Source organism: Lacerta agilis, chromosome 14, assembly GCF_009819535.1.
Source record: "Lacerta agilis isolate rLacAgi1 chromosome 14, rLacAgi1.pri, whole genome shotgun sequence".
Taxonomy (NCBI): domain Eukaryota; kingdom Metazoa; phylum Chordata; class Lepidosauria; order Squamata; family Lacertidae; genus Lacerta; species Lacerta agilis.
The window spans coordinates 41448239-41465324 of record NC_046325.1 but is presented as its reverse complement, the minus strand read 5'-3'; the positions used below and the strand labels follow the sequence as shown (position 1 = coordinate 41465324).

The 17086-nt window shown below is 45.8% G+C and overlaps 1 protein-coding gene across 1 annotated transcript in view; it reads right to left on the bottom strand.

The window, feature by feature from the left end:
• Positions 1-16875, bottom strand: part of ACE (angiotensin I converting enzyme) — a 52062-nt gene extending 35187 nt beyond the window's left edge. The window contains exon 1 of the mRNA XM_033168894.1: positions 16521-16875. Within this exon, the coding sequence (XP_033024785.1) occupies positions 16521-16739 (219 nt within the window). The 5' untranslated portion in view covers positions 16740-16875. The remainder of the gene's footprint in view (positions 1-16520) is intronic.
• Positions 16876-17086: the final 211 nt, after the last annotated feature.

The window sequence follows — 17086 nt, the reverse complement described above, 5'->3', positions numbered from 1 at the left end:
AGACCAAGGAGTTAGGAAGATCAGAAGTGCCCCCACTTCCCCAGGGACTACCCAGAATAACCCAAAACCTACAGATGGAGGAAACCCTTATCATAATGAAACCGGAAAGAAGCAGATCAGATCAAAACAGGTGGTGTGGGTGAATTGTACAGATGCAAACACATTAAAAAAATTATTGTACACTCAGTTCTAAATGCACATTTCACTCCATCTGAAGATATGTATGAGCTAGGTAGAAATGTGGGAGGCTTCCTACTCGCTATCCCCACCCACTGAAATGAATAAACGAGGCCTCTATTTCTAGTATAGGGGAACTCTTTGAGTGTTTTGGAGCAGGAGGGTCTAGGACAGAGCCCTGGATCAGAGTGATAATCCAAAAGACTTGCTACCATTGTAGCTTTCCTAGCTGATTCCACACTAGTGATTTAGTCTGCAACCACTTGCTTGTTATGCGGAATCCAGACAATGATAAGGCCAACCTGCTGCATTTAAATTGCTGTGGCTGCTGTTGTCCTCCCATCGTTTTCAGGCCTAATATGGTGATGATTCCTACCTGCTTCCTCCTCCCCCCCCCCCCCCCGCCAATGCAATTGCGGTGCCAGCTTGTATTGGAGTTTTGTTTTTTTTAAGGGCTTCTGTGTCTCAGTCAGAAACTTTCACTTTGTAGCTTCTGTCTCTAATTGCTTCCTGTTCAGCACTGTAGTGCGGTTGACCATTAACTGGTTAGTTCCTGTTCCCTACAGGAGAGTGGCTTGAATTACTGAGGTTTTCCTTTTCCTTTATTAAAGTGTGAAATGACAGTATTTCGCCATAAAATAAAAAAGGAAAAAACAATGAGAGGGAAAGACTGTTTGAAGCTCTCCACCCCAGCTTATCAGTAATGCCATGCTACTTTAACAGGAAGCAATTGGAGGCAAAAGCTGCAAGGAAGAAGTGTTTTTAATCAAAGTTGCAGGGTGCTGCTGAATGATATATGCTTTTGACTAGGGATGGTCTAGAAATTTGATTCAATCTGCATTTAAAGATGAATTGCATTTTCCAAAACAGTAAGATAAAACAAACCACAGCCATCCTTTGAAATCTCCAGTCAAGTAACATCTACAAAAAGGCATATATTAGTGAAAATGACATACAACAACCCATTATATTAAGGAAAAATGGTCTGCAGAAATATGTTTATTAGGCAAAATTACATACAAAATATGTATATTTGGAGAGATTTGCACTAAAATGTGGATGAACTTTCATTAGATTTTGTTTGTTTGAATGGCAAACTAATGTGGAAACGTGAACTTAAGGCTGGAACAATGAAAAATCGAGAGAACCCAGAACTGACAAATTCACCCATCCCTACTTCTGAGTAAACAGGATAAAAGAATCACCCTTTTAAATCCCACTTCTAGCTGATGACAGAAAAGGAATCCCTTCAGCTGTAACCTCTGTGTCTGGATACCTGAAGGATATGAAAGAACAGGTCCTCAAAATGTAAGAAGAAGTCCAGCAGTGTAAGAGTTCCCAACCTCATACAAAAACTGCATGCCAGAGTAAACTGAAGTCAAGGAAAAATACGCTACCAAATCAGAAGGTGGTGGATGGGTGCTAACTTTGTTACCAGGAAATGTGCTTCCTTGTAGATTAGGAGGCAATTTCCAAAAATAACATGCCACTTCGTAGGGAAAACAAACTCCCAATGTAGCAGGTAATTGAGAGTTATGAAACGACAAACAGAAAGCCTGAACAGAAATATGGGCAAACTGTGCCAAAAATAAATAGAAAGGAAATCCTGTGTACCAAGCCTATTTGCATGCAGAAATCCATCAGTTACAGTAAATAATTTTTTGCTTAAGATAAGAGTGTCCCCCCCTCCACCACAGCTTTGAAAGACTAGGGTGACAGAACTGAAGGATCCCAAGAAAATAGGGATTTGTGGCAGTCACTGAGCTGCAGTCTGCCCCCACACTAATTATTGAGCCTTTGACCACATTTCCATCTATTTATTTGTTACATCGCATTTCTAACCTGCCCTTTTGCCATAAGTTCCCAAGGTGTGTTACACAAAATAAAAATAACACAATATTAAAATCAGCTGGGGGGGATTTAACAGCCATATTTCAGCAGCTTGCTTCATAAACCTAAACAATCCTGTTGTCAACTTGCCGACTTGCCCAGCCAGACCTCCACCCCTGAATTTTTTTTTATTCCCAGCTGAAGCCAGCCAACAGTCCATAGAGCACACATTATCTGGGCTGTGTAGCTGTGCCTTAAAATATATATATTTAGTTTTTTGATGCTAGGACACAAATGGCCCAAACTAATCTGGATTAGAACCCCCTAGTGTGGAGGGTAGAGGGCTTTAGCCCTTTGCTCCTGGTTGCGGCCTTTATCAAGATCGGGCGCCTTGTGCCTGCAACTGTATACCCCCTCAACAGATCAAATAAATGGACCAAGTCCTCTCATGTCATTTGCATATCGCAAAAACAGCACAATAAAATGTCAGTAATATCTACAACATATGGTTCAACATCAGTGGCCAACATAGAAGTTTTTGGTTCATGAATTGGTTTAAACAAAGAACAAAACAAAGGAGAAGCAGGATAGAACAGTTAACAGATAACATTCAACACCGCATAGCTGAATGCCTCATCAGGAGCACTTATGGTTGTGTTTAGGTTAAGTATGGGTAATAGTCATTTTTCCTATTAGATTACTGTACCAATGAAGCAATATAAAGTGTTGTTCTACTAACGAACACAGGAAGTGGGTTCAAAGTGAAGATTAATTTAGATCAACCACGTTGAGCAAAACACTGATGCGTGGATTGTTCATTTCCTGAAGTATTGGCACATGTTATGAAATTAACCCACACACAGATCTTTCTTGATCTATCCATGTGTCAACCATAGCTTATTTTTTATTCTCTCAAGGACGGCGGTTCCCCAGACTGGCCTATCTTTGTGCCAGAAAGGTCTTCCCCGTGTCTGGTTGTGTTGCATCTCACCTCTTGTAATAAATGGTTTATTAATTCTTTATTAATCCAGACTGTTGTATTGAAATATATTTAATAAAACCATCCTCAGCTGCCTTTATTATCTGTAGAGCTGATGGGCTAGAAATAAACACTTCACAATGGTGATGCCTAACCTTATGCCTCATTAGCCTTTATTTACAGCTTCTCCACCAGTTTCTGACAGGGCCGCCTTGTCTTATTTTAATCCCCAACTGGAACACTGGTACAGCATGATGCCATCAGCTTGCTCTGTAGTTAGTATAAAACTGGCTACACTTCCTCAAAACAGTCTAAATCCCCAATCAATGTAAACTATCTTCAGTGCCTGAGAGCAAAATAAATAAAACATGATCACAGTCACAAACTGTAGCCACTTAAAGTGAGGACAGAAATCTGGATTCATAAAGCGAGTTCTCCTTCATGGAGAGCACGTGTTGTGGTGGGAGCTAACAAGAGACCCCTCTGTTGCTGGGCAGGATCGGATAGATGGCCAAGGCATGTGACTGGGTTCTGCAGGTTGTTGGGGAGATTTTTATGTTGCAATGTTTGATGGACAGCCCAGAGGCTATATATTCTCCGTGCACGCAACGTGGGGCCCTCTTCGCTGCGTGCATCGGATCACCCTCCCTCCCTCCCTATAATTTAGGCTTTTGCGTTGACCTTGCTATGCCTGTCATGGGGTCGTCTGCTTTTGGGGCAGGGGCCTGGTAGGAATTTTTCCATTTGGCTGATTGGCTGGTGCCATTTGGTTTTCGCCTACTGCGTAGCAATTAGTCACAACTTGTAAGGTTGTGGTTAGGCATTGGTTATTAAATTGGTTGGTGGAGGGGTAAGGATTGGCTGTGCCTGCCCCTCCAATGCTGCTGCTGCGGCACAGGGAATTCCGTTAAAGGAATCCAGGGGCTCACCATGCTTTTGTCCGTACCCCCTGGTCAGGGGCTAAGGCCACGCAAGAGCCCCTGGGAGCATTAGGGGAGAGGCAAGGGCTAGGCCCCCGGCCCCCATTCTCTCCCCAAAGTGTTTTCCCTTTACTGACTTCCGCAAGGTGGGCGGATGTCAGTCTGTCCCCAGGCGGGGACAGATAGTCTGAACCAATGCCTAAGCAACCACTCATATTTTGTATTTTAATAAAGTTGTGGCCAAAATTATGCCAAAAACCTTAAACTTAAATTTCTGTGTGAAGTGTGTGTTATTTGAGGGGTGGCTTGGGGACCTCGACACGCAAATAGGAGATCTAGAGTTGACTTGCAGGGCTGGAAAGGCCTTGTGGGGCAGCACCAGATCTGACCAGCTCATCCACCCCACAGATTTGCTTACTGGCAATCCACACCACAATTCACCATAAACAGAGAGCATGAACCCAGCAGAAAGCGGATTGCAGACCAAATAGCTTCAGGTGGCTCCATAAAATGAGTCAAGCCATGTCCTGCAATTGGAAGTCAAGACTAGGGCTCACCTACACTTCCGTTTGACCCATGCCTAGAAAGCGTGGGTCCAAGCGGTTTGCGTTTGACTCATGCTTTCTAGGCCCTGGTCCCCCTGGGGGTGGGGGGTAGGGAAAGCAGTGGAAAAAGAGGGTGTGGATAAGCCCTGCCTCAGAGTCACTATTTTAGGAGGGAATCTGTATATAGTAGTTAAACCAGAAAGGAAATCCTCCACTCAGTCCCCAAGTAAAAAAATGTTACAAAGGTAAACAATATCCACACCAACAATATCCCATCTCTGACTGTGGGAGTTTTGAATGTTCCATTAAGAAAAGGCAGGGAGTGCAAGCTGCGGTGTGGGTGTGTGGACTTTTTAATCTACAGCTCTTCTGCATGTTAGAAAGGCCTCCCTTGAAGAGTACATAGATAGCGGAGGTGGGGGGTAGGGAGGGGTTATTGTAAAGGCTCATCCATACTTATCTTTTGTCCTGCTCTTTCTAGGAACAGGTCTGTGCTTTAAAGCTCTGTCCAAGCGCCCTCTTTTCCCTTTTGCTCTGGAGCTCTCCCTGCAAAAACCCACTCTTTAAAGCTGAAATGCAGCAAACGGCAATTTGGGTTTTAAAGCTTCAAGTCAGCTTTAAAGAGTGGGTTTTTGTACGTCATGGTGGGGTAGCAGCTCCCCTGACCTCCCAACAACTGAGTTGCTACTGTTTACCAGGAAGCAAAGGGAGGGGTGAGAGGCAGCGGAGAGGTCAGCATGGTGCAAATGCACTGGCAGAGTCAACCCTGCTGGTGTTTTTGCATGGCATCGACCTCCCAGCTGCCTTCCCCCTTCTTCCTAATAAGCAGCAACACAGCTGTCAGGAGGTCAGGGGAGTGCTGCCCATTGCCATACTGTTCATTACAGGTGGGAGGTACTTGATGCCTCAGATGAACTCCATTCAGGGAAAGGCATAGTCAGGCTCATAACCAAGACCAAGGTTCAGTATCAAGAACCTGGTTCAGTTCCTCAAACTGGCTGCATAGCCGCCCCTGGCTCTGCCACTTCATCCTCCCCTGTCTTTGGGGTTGGGTGTCATGACAAGGGACATACCTTGCCTACTCCTCCAGCGCAGGAAACAAGCATTGTTGTTATCTTACCTTTATTGTGCTTTTACCATCTTATGTATGGGTATTTTATTGAATTATGCTGCTACCTGCCTTGAGATCTTCAGATGAAGGTTGGGATATAAACAGTCTAAATAAAGAAACAAAACTAACCATGGTTTCCCCAGTTTCAGACATAACAACAAACTATGGTTAGCTGAACACAAACGCAAATGTTTTGTGCTTGCAATATCAGTGGTTGTTATTCCAGTGGAAGAGAGTAGAAACAGGACCATGTTCATGCATTATGATTTAGCATTACACCCAGAAACAGTTAGTTGAAGTAAATGGATTGACACTAGCTAAAAGTGAAGCCAAGGTACTGTATACTCTTGCACTAAAATACGCTGCCCAGATTGTATGCCAAGAAAAGCTGGATTCTGTAGCTCAAATAAATTATGTGAAACCATACATGCTTGTCTTGGCACAGTTAATTTTACTTCAGCTACGTACATATAGGGAAGAACATTTAACATTTTAAATATGGTGCTTATTGTATGGTTGACAGTAAATTGTTGTAAGCTACTCTGTTGTTGCTTTTTATGAAGAGTGTATAGAAATGGTTTTTATCTATATGAAAAAACAAGCAAAGAGAATATTAAGTTCCCCTTACCCCCAAGCATGGTCCACATGCCATCTTCATGGCCATAAGAATTAAACAGTTGCCCCCCTTTTTAGGAATTGAAAGCTGGTTTTTAGGATGCCTAAGCTCTGCACCTGACACTAGGTTCTGCTGTATGTCATATACATGGAGAATGTCTCCTTATACTTATGTTGGATAGCTTGTTAAGCCCCAACCATGCAGAAGTAGCAGCCCTAGGCTAAGGCAAGAGCTGTGTGGCTCTGGTGATTTTTTTACAGCTATTGAGAGATTCTATTTGAGGAGGAAAAACACAAGATGGAGGGAATTGCAACAGATTAGCTTCTCATATTGGCTTGGTTGATAAGGTTGTGTTGTTTTGGCTCTGAGGATGGGGTAGGATGGGGTGGGGTCTTATTTTGGCACCCGTATCCTCTATCCACAAGAAAACCATGTTCTGTGGGTGACTTGTGTATAATGGAGGAGAAAGAGGCAAACTTATTTACAGTAGGTTGAGTGTGTCTGTGGTTGTGGGAACCAACAGCTACCAAATAAACAGCTGCCAGCCAGTTTGGATAAGCAAGCAGAAGGAGGTTTGCAATTTATTAATTATTATTAACTATTTTAAACTGTTACAGGTAATTTTGGGAGCACCGTGGGGCCAGTAAATCTGTGTTAATGAAGCTGGTGTCCCGTTCTGGTCCTGCAGAAGAGGCCCCATGGGAAGGCAGCTGAATGGTTACAGAGGACCATTGAAAAGTTCCTAGTTAGCCAATTGCTCTGACAAAGGTTGGAAGCGAACTCTGTCCTCGGCAGCTTCTGCCTCCAGTTCACCTCCTCTAGACTCTGCCCCCTTGTAGAGAACTGGAGTCTTACAGAATCAACCGTCTGTCCTGAAGACGTGCACTTCTCCCACAGTGGATCCTGCTGCCTGAGGCAGGTGCCTTACCTTGCCTCATAGGTGGGCTGGCCCTGATTCTATGACCTCTCCCCTGGTGTGCTCCCTGCCCCACTGAACTAGTGTGGTAATGTAGGACTCCCGGAACGCATTCTGTTCGAAAACCAAGGTACCACTGTAATTGAAAACTAATAAAAATTATTATTAAAAAATAGGAAAAGATGAAACAAATATGAAACAGCTATCATTTATATACATCAAAAGTCATCAGGAAATTTTTGAACTTGAAATTATTGCTCTAACAGACAACGTGCTTTCTTTGAAAAGAAATTTTATCTTTGAGTTTAACATCTGCATTAAGGTTGACCAAAGACTTTGTGGAAATAGAGCAAGTCTCTTATTGTGTCTGAAGATAACATTTAGAAAGATATCTATTGGAAGAGTTTTGGAATTTAAAAGAAGAGTTAATTATAGCATTCTGGGCTTGGACCACAGTTAAAGTGTAACTTCTGCATAAATAAGTGTTGATGAAGGACTTTTAAAAAATTCTGTAGAGATTCCAAATTCATAATTTGCAAATCACCCCAGCCCTTTTTTTTCTGCCCCAAACAAAACCTGAACCATTTATTTTGCTTCTATCTATATTTTTTCCATTAAGTTCCATTAAAGGCTGGAAGTGATATACTGAAAATTTCATTACTTCCCCAAATTTGCATAACAGTTATAAATTGGTTATACAAAATGATTACACTAAAAATCACATCAATTTTAATGCAAACATACTCTCCTGTGTATACCCCCCCCCCAAAAAATGCCATCGTGTGTAACTTGCTAAGTTTAAAATAAGGTAATCTATATTTCAAGGTGTGTGTGTGTTAACTGCATCCTGTATTTTGTTATTCCAGAATAAAATGAACAAAATTATTATTCTGTTGCCTGCCTTTTCTGTCCCTTATTATATTAGTTCGTTTAACCATATGAGCTATGGTTAACCATCACAATGTGAATTACCCCCCTTTTTTTAACAAACCAGTATTTATTGATGTTTTTGCTATACTTTCATGAAAGTATGACTTATAAATATTTAAATAAATCAGCGTTCCATATCTTTCTCTCTCCAAGAGTCTCGTGATAGCGAGGAATCTGGCTTTTTCCACTCTTGACATATAACTTATTCAGGCTTCTGCCAACAGGCAGTTATCTATATTAGTGTTACCTAACTTGCACCATTAGTGATTTCTATCAGCTGAATCACATGCCATAGCTAAAGTTCACAAAAGCCACATAAAGATGTTTATTGGGGCCCTTAGTACTTTGTTGAGCAAGATGGTGGAAGGTCACACAATGGTCAGAAGTATTTTGGCCCTATCTGACTGCAGCTTGTTTAGTGTATAAAACAGGTGTCCTGCCAGGCAGAGGGAGGGGGAAGAGGATGCTATTGAACCTCATCTGTCACAACGCACCTATTGTTAGTTACTTTTAGGTCTCACTGATTTCAAACATTTCCCCATCAAAGAAATCTGTGCAGCTTTAGCTGAGAGTGCTGTGTCCTGTGTGCGGCACACAAGTGCCACAGATAAAGCTGAGGGTTGGGACAGGGAGGCAAAATAGTTGTCCCGTCTGGGGAGGAAACCTCAAATATGAAACGTCATCTCAAAAATCTGAGAGATCTCTTTCTGGACTACTTCTTGTTGTGCCTGCCTCTGACACCCAGCAAGAAGAGCAAGACAAAAACTGATGCTCAGTCACACACACAACACACACAGAGAGTCTTGTCATTGGACCATAGCTGTCAACTTTTCCCTTTTCTTGCGAGGAATCGTATTCGGAATAAGGGAATTTCCCTATAAAAAAGGAAAAAGTTGACAGCTATGCATTGGACTCCACCACACATCCACACTGGCCGTCAGCCTCTGCTGGAGTCCATGACAACCTATTCATGGACAAATATGGCTTTTTTCAGCTGGAACTTGCCGGAACTCAGTTCCGGCACCTCTCAGGTGGGCGCCATTGCCATTATAAAGAGAACAAGGCAGTCATTCGTACTCATACCCCTGGCCCCATCCCAAATCCTCAAGTCTTCTAGCATCTCTCTTCTTTTTAAATAAGGGGCTCCCCCCTTATTTTTCAAATAACAAGAAGAATAAACTAAGGAACTCATATAACAACAAATTACAAAACACATCCTGATCAGTGTACCAGCATGTACAATATCTTGTAATAAACATTTCAAAAACTATTCCGAAAGGTCTTGTCACATTCTTATGTGCTCCGAGGGAGGATTTCTACCACATTCTTGTTTCTTTACAAAATTATTATAAAATGATAAGGGACTAGTATTTCCTCTGGCAGTTTTTGGGTTGGCATGTCAGTTTCTCAGCTAAAGCTATTGACGATACTCTACTGTACCAGTATTCAACATTTAAACCTTCTCCATATTTTCAACACCTTCCATTCTTGCTTAGCCTCTCTCTTCTTGGCTAGCCCCTTTGCATGCCACCTGGCCTCTCCTAGCTTCCCTGCAACATCAATTCCTTTGCCCTTTGTGCGAGCAGAAAATATCCACAAAAGACATACAGGGAAGGAAAAGTCCACCTCATCTTCTGCCCACTGCACAAAGCAGTCAAAAGGCACGTGTTCACATTACAACTTTAGAGCACAGTGAACACATCAAGGGGTGTTGATGTGCAGGGATGTCTTTGCCCTGTACAAAGTTGTTCACATCTTGGCTAGAGACAAATTAGGAATGGCTTATGGACTGCAGACAGAACGAAGCTGTTTTGAGAAACAACAAACTACACATCAAACAGTAGTACCTTATAACAAAGAACAGAATACATATGTACTTTGAATATCATTGTGGGAATGTGGATTAAAAGCCCAGCACTGGAAATGCAGTTACTGTGCAAGAAACAGAGTGTGATCACAGCTCTAGACTACCTAGACTTGTTGGAAGGGCATCCCTGGAAAATGTATACGCCACCAACCCTCACTTCTATTTGTTCTTTGGCAAGCCATGTCACTTTGCTGTCCTGTTAAAACACACAATTAAACAATCTCTTCCTCTGTTATCTCCTAGATCCTGTATGCAAGTTGGAAACAGTTCATTCTTCATTGTGAGTGCTAACATTGAAGGAAGTTCCCTTCCTGTGCTTGTACATCTAGAGAGGAGGCTGAAAAGAGTTCAGAAGAGGCAGGCTAGGAGCCACCAGTCATTTGCAGCAATTCTCAGACTGCCACCTCCATGCTGGTAATCAACAGCCACGGCCCACAAAGCAGGCTGGTGCTGCTGTTTAATGTTTAATCTTTTCTGGGGACATCTTCGCTTTTTGCACAGAGTGCACTTTCAAATCTGCATTACCAACCATGAGAACTAAATTTGACTTGTGGGGGCACTCTGGATTAATTAACCTGGAACAGAAGGCTAAGGTATCAAAAACATAAATCTGATTTTAGTATGTGGCAAAACTTCCTCTTCACTCATGACCTGCTCCCCTTGGACACAGACCTTCTAGCCACAGCTTGGAGAAGAAGCACAGGGTGGAAAATACAGGCCAGCGAATCCATACCATTTGACTTCACACTACATGACTTTTGCTTGCACCAGCTTGCCTGGCTGGCATGCTCACTTGACTAAGAACATAGGGCTAAACCTTGCAGACCAAATGTAAGAGTCCTTCTAATTTAGTATCATGTATTCCACAGTGGTCAGACAGATCTGCCTAGGCAGCCCACAAATAGCACACTAGAGAGCATAACAAGAGCCCTTCTTGATCTCACCCAACTTGTTCCTTCTACCAGGTGGCCAAGCAGATGCCTACGGGAAGCCCACAAGCAGGACACAATACAGTAATAAATAAACAAGAGCAACAGCTTTTTCCTGCTGTTGATTTCCAGAAGCTTGTATTTGGAATCAGGGTCCATCCCGAGAAGTAACACCATCCCAGAATCAGGTTCTGCTTTGCAGGGTTGGAAGAAAAAGATGGGGTGAATGGGGCCCTTGATCCACGGGGGCAACATAATCATGATAACTGTAAGGTGTCTATGTTGAAACGGTTGGGATGCAACTCGGCTTGTACCTAATGCTGGTGAGGTTTGCATGGGGAGAAAGTTGATAGAGGGGTGTACCTCCAAGCTCCCTAGACAACCTCACTGTCCTTTGCCAGTGAGGATCTCTCTTTTGATCCTAGACTGGTGTTTTTAGGGTTGCTTCCCTAACTTCTTGCTTCCCTGCTTTCTCCCACTCATACTTCTGAAGTCAAGAAAGCAGAGGAGACATCTTCTTGTGCCTCTCTCGTAAGAACGTAAGAGGAGACTGCTGGATCAGTCCAATAACCACAGCTTCCTGTTCTCACGCTGGCCAACCAGGTGCCTGTGGGAAACCAAGAGCACTTTCCCTTTGTGCGGTTTCTAGCAACTGGCATTCATTTCTGAAGCATGCAACCTTTGACTGCGGAGGCATGGCATAGCTGATAGCCCTCTCCTCCATGAATTCCTCCAGTTCTCTTTCAAAGCTGCTCAGGTTGGTGGCAATCATTGCCTCCCCTGGGAGTTGAGTTGAGCTGTGTGAAGGAACACTTTCTCCTGCAGAGGTCAAAGGGCAAGCACGACTCCTTTGCATTTCCAACTTAATTAGAACAGGAAGTCTTCATTATCCAATTGGGTAAAGGGACCCCTGACCATTAGGTCCAGTTGCGGACGACTCTGGGGTTGCGGTGCTCATCTTGCTTTACTGGCCGAGGGAGCCGGCATACAGCTTCCAGGTCATGTGGCCAGCATGACTAAGCCACTTCTGGCGAACCAGAGCAGCACACAGAAATGCTGTTTACCTTCCTGCCAGAGCGGTACCTATTTATCTACTTGCACTTTGACGTGCTTTCGAACTGCTAGGTTGGCAGGAGCAGGGACTAAAAACGGGAGCTCACCCCGTCGCGGGGATTTGAACTGCTGACCTTCTGACTGACAAGCCCTAGGCTCTGTGGTTTAACCCACAGCGCCACCCGCGTCCCCTATTATTGGTAATGGGAAGTACTAAATATTATTGTGGTTGCGGGTGAGAAAAATAATAATGTGTACTGCACAAGTTAGTGGCAGCTGTGTAAACATTATGGTAGCATCCTGTGAATGAAGCTTCAGCTAGCGAGAATTAATTAAAACCTACCTGAGATCAAATATGACAATCCTTTCAGTTGGACATGAAATTGCAGAACAAATAAATTTCAGCCAAGTGATCAAACATTTCCCCCCTGCAATTAAACCTTGGAGGGTTACATCATAAATAAATCTGTATAATATTGTGATTTTTTTTACTATTCTTTTTAGTGTTCTGTGAGATCTAATAAGTATACCTTCCATTTTCCATTTTCTGATTTATTCTGGTAATACTGTCATATATTATTAAATAGTCTACATTACATGGGTTTACTTGTTTATCATTTTGTCGCAGCTGCTGTTAATTTTTTATGTCGTAAAATATGCGGTTGGCTTAGGGACGGAAGAGCTGGTACAGTGGTACCTCGCAAGACGAAATTAATTCGTTCCGCAAGACTTTTCGTCTTGCGGAAATTTCGTCTTGCAAGGCACCGTTTCCCATAGGAACGCATTAAAATTTAATTAATGCGTTCCTATGGGAAAAAAGTCAGGGAGCGCCGGTCGGAAGGGGCGCCGGCCGGCACCGGAGCCGCGCGGCGCCGCATTTTAAGGCTGCAGCGAACGAACTGTTAGCCCGCTGCAGCTTTAAAATGCGCCGTAGCTAAAAAGGCTTACCTTTTGGCTCCGGTGGGGGGGGTTTCCGAGTCGCGTCCGCCATTTTGGATCGACTCAGACATGCGCAGTCGATCCAAAATGGCGGACGCGACGCGGAAAACACCCCCCCACCGGAGCCAAAAGGTAAGCCGCGCCCCTCCCGACCGGCACGGCGCCGCGTTTTAAGGCTCCGGCGAGCGCTGCAGCTTTAAAACGCGGCGTCGCGCCGCAGCTAAAAAGGCTTACCTTTTGGCTCCGGTGGTGGTGGGGGTGTTTTCTGCGTCGCGTCCGCCATTTTGGATCGACTCAGACATGCGCAGTCGATCCAAAATGGCGGGCGCGACGCGGAAAACACCCCCCCCCCACACCGGAGCCAAAAGGTAAGCCTTTTTAGCTGCGGCGCGACGCTGCGTTTTAAAGCTGCAGTGCTCGCTGGAGCCTTAAAACGCAGTGCCGTGCCGGTCGGGAGGGCTTACCTTTTGGCTCCGGTGTGTGGGGGGGTGTTTTCCGCGTCGCGCCCGCCATTTTGGATCGACTGCGCATGTCTGAGTCGATCCAAAATGGCGGGCGCGATGCAGAAAACACCCCCCCACCACCGGAGCCAAAAGGTAAGCCTTTTTAGCTGCGGCGCGACGCCGCGTTTTAAAGCTGCAGCGCTCGCCGGAGCCTTAAAACGCGGCGCCGTGCCGGTCGGGAGGGCTTACCTTTTGGCTCCGTTGTGTGGGGGGGTGTTTTCCGCGTCGCGCCCGCCATTTTGGATCGACTGCGCATGTCTGAGTCGATCCAAAATGGCGGACGCGACGCGGAAAACACCCCCCACACACACACCGGAGCCAAAAGGTAAGCCTTTTTAGCTATGGCGCGATGCCGCGTTTTAAAGCTGCAGCGCTCGCTGCAGCCTTAAAACGCGGCTCCGGCGGCTCACAGTGGTACCTCGCCAGACGAATTCGTCTTGCGAAAAACAGCCATAGACGAATTCGTCTCGCGAGTCAACTAAAAACTCGCAAAACCCTTTCGTTTTGCGAGTTTTTCGTTGTGCGAGGCATTCGTCTTGCGGGGTACCACTGTATAACGTAGTAGTTGAAGCTGTGGTGTCCAAACTTTTTTAAAAGAGGGACAGATTTGATGAAGTGAAGGGCCATGAGGGCCAACCAGAGGGCCAACCAAGGTTGTTGGGCTTTTTTAAGGATTGATGTTGAGGTTTTTTTAGGATTTTACCCCAGGAAATAAACTGCCACAAGGGCTGGATTAAACCAACCGGCGGGCCAGATTAGGCCCACGAAACGGACTTTTGACATGCCTGAGTTAAAGCATCAGACTAGGACATGGAATACCAGGATTCAAATCTGCACACACACACACACCCAAGCCATGAAGGTCATTGACTGACCTTGGGCCAGTCACTCACTCTCAGCCTAACCTACCTCGCAGGGTTGTTGTAAGTATAAAATGGGGAGGAGAATTATGTACGCCATCTTGAGCTCCTTGGAGGAACGACTGGATAGAAATGTAATAAATAAATAAGTATTTCACATAGTTTGCTCCAGGTGCCAAGATACAAATTATGGCCCTGCTGCCTTGGGTCCTGGAGGAAGCAGTCATAGATAGCCATATCACCCTTGAATTTGTCTAACCCCCTTTTAAAGCCACCTAAAGCTGAACAGCCAACACATCTTGTGGCAGTGAGTTCCGCAGTTCAACTAGGCAGACTCCTCTTCTTTCTCTTAAATCTCCCACTATGCAGCTTCCCTGGACGGCCCCAAATTCTAGCATTATGAGACAGGGAGGAAATCCCATCTCCATCCATTTTCTCCACACCATGCAGACTTATAGAAACCTCTATAAATGCCCGTCCTTAAATCCCCTGCTTCCTAAATGGAAGGAAGTCACCACTCTTGCAAACTTTCTTCATTGGAGAAGTGAACCGCAACCAATCATTCTGGTTCCTCTTTTCTGCACCTTTCCCAGCCCTACAATGTCCTTTTTTGAGATGCGGCAGGATGAACAGGGGTAGACTACCCCAGTTCATGCAGGTTCCATTTAACCACCAACCCTTATCATCTCCCCTCCGCACCCAAACGTCTATCTAAACTTGTGGGACATTCTCCACCCCACACACAATATTTTATAGTAATGAATATCAGCAATTAGTTCTCCATTAGATAGAGAGGTGTTTACTTTGGTGTAGCCAAATTACCTGGCTTACTGGTTTTTACACTTCCCCCCAATCCCTCACCACCTCATTCCAATGCAGGCTCAGCCCAGGAAGAGAAGAAGCCACAAGAGATAGGAGGAATCAGATTCTGCGTGGGACTTCAGGCAGCGAGTGGGGGGGGGGGGACAATAGCTGCACACCAAGAACACACGATACCGTTTAACGATGCTTGAAGTACAGCCACCCCCTCAAGTAATTCTGGGTGCTGTAGTTTGTTAAGCACTGCTGGGAATTGTAACTCTGTGAGGGAGAAACTACAGCGCCCATAATTCTTTGAGGGAAACAATAAGCTCCGAATGAGCTTTGAAGGTGTAACTGTGTCCACGGCTCTCCATCGCTGCGATTTCTAACTTCTCAGTTTGGGGATCATTAAGCACCCCCAGGGAAACCTGTCTCAGTTTTTCCGTCTGCAAAATGGAACGCCAACGAGGAGGAGAAACGGCATACAAAGGCAGGGCATGCAAAAAATAAATGTTGACTACCACAGCTGATTATCTTGGGAGTGCTCCCAACAGGTCCTTTATACAGGATATAAAAGGCTACCAGAAAAGCCCTGAAAGCCCACTGCAGGAAACATCTGACTCTATGTTAAAATGAACAAGACGGGGTCAGATCAGGTGGCAGCGGAAAAAAGCATCAAGACAGGGGAAACCCCAGGCTAGTCCAGGCTTTGCTCAAGATCCAGAATTTGCTCCAGGGTCCTGAAGTTAGAAGCAACAAATACTATTCCGTGACAATAATATACTGTAATTTATATTTAATTTACACACACACACACAACATATGTTGGCACTTTGGAATCAGAGGCAACTGATAAGGAGATAAACTGCTGGCATTCACTGTGGCAGGGTAGAGCAGGGATGTCAACTTGAATAAAATATTGGGGATGGGGGGGGGACACACAGGTAAGCTCCGCCAGCAGAACTAATCACATGACATGGTGCGTGCACACCATTTGAACGGCAACGCCCATCAACTTTGGAGGGGCGACCCACTCAAATATTTTATTGGGGCGAGACCAAAGGGGCCTCGGACCCTAGGAGTTGGCTCCTATGGGTCAGAAGGAGAGCTTTAGGCCCAAGTGAAAGTGGATATTTCGCCCCACAGGAGCCAACTCCTAAGGGCTGTGGGGGCTTCGGTTCCCCCAGCAATGAAACATTTGAGGGGGCTGACCCCCCCCCCGCAAAGTTGATGGGCGTTGCCACTCAAATACTGTGCACCGTGTCACGTGGCTGATTATGCGGAGCTTACCTGGGGGGGGGGGCCCACAATATTTTATTCAAGTTGGCACCCCTGTTTGCCCAGGCTCGTGCTGTGACCTTTCAGCTTGGCTTAAGTGTCAAAGTTACAGAAGGAGGGCCAAAGGAAGGACGCAGAAAAGTGAGAAAGATGCACCCAAAAGAAAAGTCTCGTTGCGGCTGAGGCTGGGCAGGAGGCTTCGCCTCCGCCTTCCTGAGCGGCAGGTGCTGCCTGCTTGGGCGGCCGGAGCGGGCTCCTCTGCTTACCTGCTGCTTGGAGTTGAAGTCTGTCAGGTTGACGTTGTAATTCCAGCTGGCGGAGACGCTCTCGAATAAGACCGTCTCAGCGGTGCTGTTGTAGTCCTGGGCGAACTGCACGGCTCCCTCCTCGGTGTGGTTGTATTCTCCGGGCATGAGGGGTTCCTCCAGGGCGAGCGCCCCTCCGCCGCCGAGGAACAGCAGCAGGAAGGTGGTGACAGGAGGCATCTTGGCGCCAGACGAGGCCGTCCCCGCGAAGAGCACCGGCTTATAAAGCTGCCGCCGGCTCCCCGGAGACCCTGCCCACGGCCGCGCCTGCCTCGCTCCTCGGAGCAGATAAGCGCCAAGGCTGCCCTCAGGGGCTCGCCGCCGCTGCCCGCCCGCCCGCCCGCCGCCAAGCACTCGCCGCAAGGGCGGCCCCTCGCCTTGCCAAAGTCCGCTCTCCGGTGCCTCGCCGCCGTCACGGGCAAAACAAACGCGCGCCCAGGCGAAGAGGGCGCGCGAGAGAGAGAGAGCGCGAGGCAGAGAGCGAAGCGCGGAGAGCGGGAGAAGCTTGGCCGCCCGTCCTCGGGAAT